This window comes from Terrapene carolina, unplaced genomic scaffold, assembly GCF_002925995.2.
Source record: "Terrapene carolina triunguis isolate 2854851 unplaced genomic scaffold, T_m_triunguis-2.0 Scaffold90, whole genome shotgun sequence".
Lineage (NCBI taxonomy): Eukaryota > Metazoa > Chordata > Testudines > Emydidae > Terrapene > Terrapene triunguis.
Window position 1 is genome coordinate 3015381 of NW_020664441.1, and position 7843 is coordinate 3023223.

The window sequence follows — 7843 nt, forward strand, 5'->3', positions numbered from 1 at the left end:
TCTTTCACAGGATAGATATAATCAATGGTTTCTACAGACAGTAGCTTACAAGTTTTAACAGAAGACCCAAGAGATTTTTGTACTTGGTGCAACTGTTGGATTTTAAAGTGTGGGGGCCAAATTATGAGGGGGTCACTGTCTCTTGGGGGAATCACTGTTAGTACCTTCTTTAATATCCCTACATGGTGGAGAGCAATACTTAGATAAAGGCAAGCGGGCAGAAGCTTAGTTTGGACATAAGGGAGGCACTGATAATGTGTTAAGGGAAAGTGGGGTGATTGTCCTTCCTATCCTTTCATTTAAGAAGTTTTCAATTTGTGATGCCCCTTGTGTCCCTTCCATGAGTGCAGTACTGGCAAGAAATTATTTCTACTTGCACCACTGTGATCAAGAGATCCATCCCCTGTCACCCATTCCCAGCTTCTGGCAAACAGAGACTAAGGACACCATCCCTGCCCATCCTAGCTAATAGCCATTGATGACCTATCCGCCATGAACTTATCTAGTTCTTTTTTGAACCCTGTTATAGTCTTGGCCTTCACAACATCTTCTGGCAAGGTGTTCCACAGGTTGACTGTGTGTTGTGTGAAAAAATACTTCCTGTTATTTGTTTTAAACCTGCTGCCTATTAATTTCATTTGGTGACCCCTAGTTCCTGTCTTATGAGAAGGAGTAAATAACATTTCCTTATTTACTTTCTCCACACCAGTCATGATTTTATAGACCTCTATCATACCCCCCTTAGTGGCCTCTTTTCCAAGCTGAAAAAGCCAGGTAAGGGAAGAAATTTGGTATCTAACATTAACCCAGGGGAAGAGTTACAAATCCAGGTGATCACTGATCTGGAGGCAAGCCTCGGAGTGGATCAGAAGCACTTGCACTGCCATCCCTATAATGGTCTAAACGGATCTATGCAGGGAGACAATATCTGATTCAAGGGGCTCTTTAAAGTAGAAGATAAAGGCATAGCAAGATATGAAATTCAAACTACAAATAAGACATAACATTTTAACAGTGAGGACAGATAACCTTTGGACTATTTTACCAAAGGGAATGATTAATTCACCATCACTTGAAGTCTATAATTGGAGACTGGTTATCTTTCTAAACCACAATTTATCTGACATGATGGCGTCACTTATGTCAATAATTTCCTCTACTATAGGAATTAATGTCTGAAATTCTAAAGTTTGTGATATGCAGGAGATCAGATTAGATTATCATGGTCTCTTCTGGATTTCAAAATCTCAGAATCTCTTAGTTAGAGGATGACTTATTCCCTGAAGAATGTGGGTTTATAACTCTTCTAAAACTCAAAATTTATTATTGTTCTTATTCAGATAAATGTCTAGACTTTTTTGAATACTTCTAAAATCTTGGCCTCAATAACTTGTAGCAATGAGTTTCAAAGGTTAATTGTGCATGAGGTGAAAAAACATTTCCTTTTATCAATATTAAATTTGCCACGTTCCACTGGCATGGAATGAGCCCTCGTTTTTGGACTATGAGAAAGTGGCTTGATTTTCAAACACTGAATTTAGCCATCTGGGTTACAGCAGGCAAAGAAATCCAGCATTACTAGCAGGGGCCTTTCCTTTTTACTGGGTCACATTTCTGATCCTTTACCCTGAGAGTGATTAGAGTAACTGCTGTCAAAATAGATCCCCATCTGCCTCTGAAAAGAGCCACATTTGGGTCCCCCCTCAGAGAAAATCAAACCCACCCAACAGCTCCCCTATTTCTGCTTTTCATTAGGAACATTATTATGCTAACTACTTCTCCAGCTGGCTATCTGTTCGTCCCATACCCAGAATGGTAACTCAGGAGCAGTGTTCCTGTCCTGTTCCTCACCACCAAAAGCTGACAAAGAATATGAGAAATGAAAGATCATTGCAGATAACAACAGCACTGGGCAATTGTACAGCACATTCTATCCCACATGATCTCAGGGCCCCTTATGAACGTGGAGAGGGTAAATATTATTCTCCCCATTTGAGATAAGAGGAAACTGAGCTTTCCACACTAGTCCATTTTGCTTCCCTAAACCTGGGGATGGACGGCCTTGGAGTGGGGAGCATGTCTTACCTCCTCTCAGAAGCAAACCCAGCAACGGTCACTCCCTTCCCGCATCCCAGTACTGAACATCTCCCTCTAGCCCTGCAGCTTTTACATGCTGTCTGGGACCTTAGGGAGCTGAGCTGATGAAGCAGCGTCCCACTGCTTCTCCCAGGCAGGCAGCAGGAAGGGGCTGCTGGAATAAAAGGCCTGGCTCTGTTTTTACTGATATTCCTATTTGGGTAGAAGTCACACGGCCCTTCAATGTGAGGATGCCCGAGCAGTCTCTCACTGCTGAGGGGAGCTGAGAGCTTCCATCTTCACGTGGAAGCTCCAGCTTTGGGCAGCCCAGATACAGTTCCCAGAACCCTCCCCTGCCTTCCTGAGGCCAATTTCACCTTCCAAGTCTTTGAGGACATTGTCCCTAGAGGAGAGAACTTAACCAAGTACAGTTTTGATTGTCTCTCGGAATCTTCCCCTGGAACAACATCTTTCGCATCTCCGTTCCCCACCACTCTCCTCCAGGATTGCCAACCCTAGCAGTTCAAAAATCACAAGTCAGCCTCTCCCCCCTGCCAAAATAATCATGAAATTGGCTCAAAATTCATAAGAGGTTTTCTAAAAAAGAAAAGTAAATAACGCTTGGTCTGCTGATTGTCGAATCCCCCTGCCCAGGGCATGTGACACTAGTGTTGCCATTTTACAGCGAAAAATATTATTGTTGACCATTGTGCCACTACGTCAATTAATGTTGTGCCCCAGTTCTCCCGTCAATTCTGCACGTCCAGCCCTAAGCAATTCATTTGTAGTTTACCCCCCTGCAAGCCCTCACATGTGCACCAACCCCATCAACTCTGCCTACCCAGCCATGCAATAATTCTGCACTCTATATGTGTGCCCCAGCCCCACATCTGCCCCTTAGTGCACCTCTGCTCCTCCTGCAGCTATGGAGGCTCTTTACCCTTTTCCAGGGTATCTTCACCCCCACCTAAGGCCTGGGGGAAGGCAGCTTCAATGGGGGATTCTCCTCTCCCCCTCCCCCAGACCTGGTGTTGCAGGGGTGCTGGTGTGGGGTCGGAGAAGGGAAAGACTGACCCATTCTTCACTGGAGGAGAGGGAAGGATTGGGGACCTACCACAAACTGCTGGGCACTTCCTCCCCTTCCCCTCCTGTGAGAATAGGATCAGCTGCTCCCTTCACACTCCCCAAAAACTTCTCTCCAGAGGGGATTGGAGCACCCCTGCCTGCCTTCTGCAGCAGCCCTGATTGGCTGCTCTATCCCAGGAGATGAGGCAATAGGGAAGGCAGCCAATCAGAGACTGGTTCCTCCCAGGCAGGGCTGGAATTCCTGTGACGATTGGCGCTTCTTGCCTCACTGCCAGACATGCTCCAGCTGGGGCCTAAGTCCTGTGGCTCGTGAAGAATTCCCGTGGGCTGATGGCACTGCTCCCCCTCCCTAGGAGATACACAAACACGCAGCCAGGGCTTGAAAGGAGCAGCTCACACAGAAGCCAGCACCGAGGTAGGGACTGGAACTGCGACTGCGCTTGGAGGGACACACCCAACCTGCAAGGACCAGACCAGGAACCAGGCAATCCAAACTGCAGGCTCCAGGGAGTCTGTGCATGGCTGGGATGGCTCCCATCTCACCTGGGAGCTGAGCCCATACAGTGGCCACATTTGGAAGGAGGAGCTAAGGGACCAGAGCCAGATTGACAGGCCCCAGCAATCAACTGCACACCCTGAAGAGCTTGCAGCTCTCTGGGAATGCTCCCAGGTGTGAGCTGCACTGGAGTAGGGACGGTGGTTGTGGGAGAGCGCTTGCTGCAGGGAGTCGGGTTAGATCATCTGGAGGGGAATCTGCCCTTCAATTGTTCCCAGCAGCAAGGGGAGACTTTTGTTTCTCTTGCCCAGAGGACTTGAGCCTGATCCAGAGCCCCCGCTCCATGCAGGAGAGACTGAGCCTGCCACCCAGCTGTGCCTACTAGGCCTCCCCTCCACAGGGAGGGCAGACAGCTTGAAACAGAAACTCACAGGTCTCATACACCTCAATATGGTGTTAACTCTTGGACATGACAGTGTAAATTGCTAATTGTTTCAGTTCCGGTCATTTTAGCACAAATATAAAGTTAATGTGTTTATCCCACTATACGAAACTACCTTCCATACCTCCACAAATGCCAAAAGCCCCAACTAACCAGCAGCCCAAATCTCCAGTTTCTCCCCAGACAGCTTTTGCAATATAGTTCTATATTTAATTATTCCTGAGGGCATTCTGCACCAAAAAATTAAAACTTCTGTGCCAAAAAATTAAAAATTATGTGCACAATATTTTAAAATTCTGCACATTTTATTTATTAAATATATGTGGGTGCTCCAGCATGGCATTGGAGAACACAGGCTACTGGCTGCACAGAGGTGGGAGATCACTGTGCAGCTCCACCCCAGGACACAGACTCAGCAATAAAGCTGCACCCAACCCTGACACCGCGCAAGGATGGGGCCCTGCCCCTCTGTGCCCAGTACACCAGGTGTGAGCAGGAAGGCTCAACAAGCCATGTTCTCTCTTGTGGCTTCCCTTTGCTTCCCCATCAGAAAGTCATTTTTCTGCAGGGAAGCAGAGAAATCTGCACTGGACATAAATTCTGCACATGCGCAGTGGCGCAGAATTCCCCCAGGAGTAATATTTTCAATAAAAGCATTAGTGCTTTATCAAATGACAATGTGAAATATTACAACCTCTTAATTTTTACCTATCTGACCCCTGGTCACATTAGATTTTATCTCCCCTTCTTTACCATATCATGATCCACAAAAGCACTAAAGTATTGTCTTAATTTTAAGCACATGAGTATTCCCACTGAAATTACTGGACTAATCCCATGTTTAAATGTAAACACATGCATAAGGGTGTGGCTGGGTCTGAGCCTATGTTAGCACATGTGTTAAAATAAAACAGTCATCACGTGACAGAAAAAACAGGTACAAAGATATATTTTATTCTGTAATGTGTAAATTGTATTAAAGGGTCATTTACAAGCACATTAAACATACACAGATCCAACTTGAAACAACTTCAGAAAGAGGAATAAAATTTTGCAAGAGTCAACAGTGAAGAAAAAAAATACAGGAATAACATCATACATTTAGTCTGCTGTAAGGCTATTTTTCTTAAAGACACACCATGAAATTAAGTCAGGTTTTATTTAAAAGGAGTGAAAGGTATTGTTGATATCATTAATCTCTCGTTTTATTTATATATACATATAATTAACAATAAAATTAAAACCCCCTCTTATTCTGCAAATTATGCATATAGACAGGTTTCTATTGTTGTTACGCTCATCCTCCCTCCCCTACTGTTTAGATTTGTTTGTTTTCATCCATTTGGCTCATATTATCTTAGTGTGTGTGTGTGTGTTTACAGCACCTAGCACAATAAGGCCCTAATGTGATCGGGGCTCCTGGGTGCTAGTGTAATAAATTATCATAATAGACATTAATTACAGGAAATAGTTGCTACTGCTGAGTCCTGCTACCAATTTGCAGGGTTTTACCATCAGATATTTCTTTTGATTGCCTATTTTCTTTCCCCTGTTGCTGTGTGAAAGACCCACACAACAGTGGGTATGTCTACGCTGCAATCATGAGGTGTGATTGCAGCACTTGCAGGCATACCCAAGCTAGCTATGATCGAGCTAGCTCGCAGAAAATAGCAGTGAAGCCGTGGCAAGGGCTAGTCGCCTGACTATGTACCCAGTGTCCCGGGTACCAGTGCCACTGCCCGTGCTGCTGTGGCTTCACTGCTATTTTTAGTGAGTGCTCTCGATCATAGCTAGCTTGGGTATATCTACACGTGTTGCAATCACACCTCTTGATTGTAATATAGACATACTCGGTGAATAAAGACTGGCTGATTACACAGGAGGAAGAGCAGAATTTGCTATACACAAAAAAGTGTTGCTAAAGTAAACTGAAGAGAAGGAGATAAATATTTCCTTGTCTAATGTCTTTCAGTTAGAATAAACTTAGGCAATTGTTTCTAAAAACCATAAATTGAAAAAAAAATTATAGGAAGGAGAAATTTTAGTTGACGTCACATAACCCTGGTGTTATCTTATACTGCTTTTGGTTGAGAGATAAAGAAGCAACTCCTCCAAAGCCCACCCAGTCAATCATACAGCTAGACCAGACTCCTTAGGAGTGACAACTACAGTGTTTCAAGCAGATTCTCAGACCTTCAGTCCACTGAGCAGAGGAATCTGGTACTCTGCTTCTCCTGGACTAGTCTAATGTCTTTTCGTACTCACCAGGAGGACTTGGAGAAACTGCTGTTGAAATTGTCTTGTAACCAGCATGGGTGACCAGAATAACACCTGGGTATACAACTTCACAATCCCATTCCCCAATACCCAGAGACATGGTGAGGCCCCTGACATGAAGGTACTATAAGGCAAAATGCTCCTTATCCCATTCCCAATCACCCAGAGCCACCCACATTGTGTCTCTGGACGGGGTCATGTTTACTGAAGGATGTCCTAAATCTGTCACTTACTTTGATGCAGCACTTTCCTTCCCAGTGCTCTGCTCAGGGCATCCTTTAGCTCCTTGTTCCTCATGCTGTAGATCAAGGAGTTCCTGTATTGACAGGAGTGACGAAGGTGTACACCACAGACACTACCCGGCCTTGCTCTGGGGAGTAGCTGGAACTAGGGTGTAAGTATATGAAGCTGCTGCAGCCGTACATCAGGGCAACAACCATCAAGTGGGAGGAATAGGTGGAGAAGGTGCGGTGCCGGCCAGCTCCAGAGCTGATCCGCAGGATGGCGACCACAATGAAGGCATAGGAGAAGCAAATCAACAGGAAAGGGATGGCCACGTTTATGACACTACAAATATAGAGGGCGACCTGGTGGACATGGGTGTTGCTGCATGCCAGACGCAGAATAGCAGGAATGTCACAGAAGAAATGGTAGATTTCATTGGTGCCACAGAATGGCAGGTGGAAGATCAGGATGGTCATATTAAGGGATACCAAGAAGCCCAGTGCCAGGGATGCAGCTACAATGCTCACACAGACAGTCCAGCTCATAATGAGGGTGTAGCGCAGTGGGTGGCAGATAGCCACATATCGGTCATATGCCATGAAAGCCAACAGGATACATCCAGCACCTCCCAGGAAGATAAAGAAGAACATCTGGGTGCCACAGCCAGCCAGGGAGATGGTGGCCTTCCTCAAAGATGTAAGATTGGCCAGGGTCAGTGGGGCGATGATGGTGGAGTAGCAGATCTCCATAGCTGCCAGGTTGGCCAGGAAGAAGTACATGGGGGTATGGAGGGAGCGATCGGTACAGACAATGAGCACAATGGTGCCATTCCCACAGACACTGACCATGTACATGAGCAGGAGGATCAGGAAAATCAGCAGCTGCACATTGGGGAGACTCGAGAAGGGACGGAAGTAGAATTCAGTCATTCCAGTTCGGTTTTCATCCCCCATGGAAATAGCAAGCGGAACCTGTTGAGAAGAGGAGAGAGGAGCTGTTACTGTCAGCAGTAACCAAGGGCAGAACAAGTAGTAATGATATCAGACTGCAGCCAGGAGATTCAGATTCAATATCAGGGAGCAAAATCTAACTCTAGTCCAGGGGATGGGGTAACCTGTCAAAGGAGGTGGGACCTTGCCTTCCATGGAATAACATCTGGTTGCCACAGCTGATGAGAGAGATTACATTGTTTCTTGCAGGAGGGACGTGAGTCACCAGATACACAAACCACTATTTTTAAA

The 7843-nt window shown here is 45.6% G+C and overlaps 1 protein-coding gene across 1 annotated transcript; it reads right to left on the reverse strand.

Annotated features, from left to right (window-relative positions):
• Nucleotides 1–6682: 6682 nt before the first annotated feature.
• Nucleotides 6683–7555, reverse strand: LOC112105103 (olfactory receptor 10V1-like). The gene has a single exon (XM_024197762.1). The coding sequence runs from the start codon at nt 7553–7555 to the stop codon at nt 6683–6685; it is 873 nt and encodes a 290-aa protein (XP_024053530.1).
• Nucleotides 7556–7843: the final 288 nt, after the last annotated feature.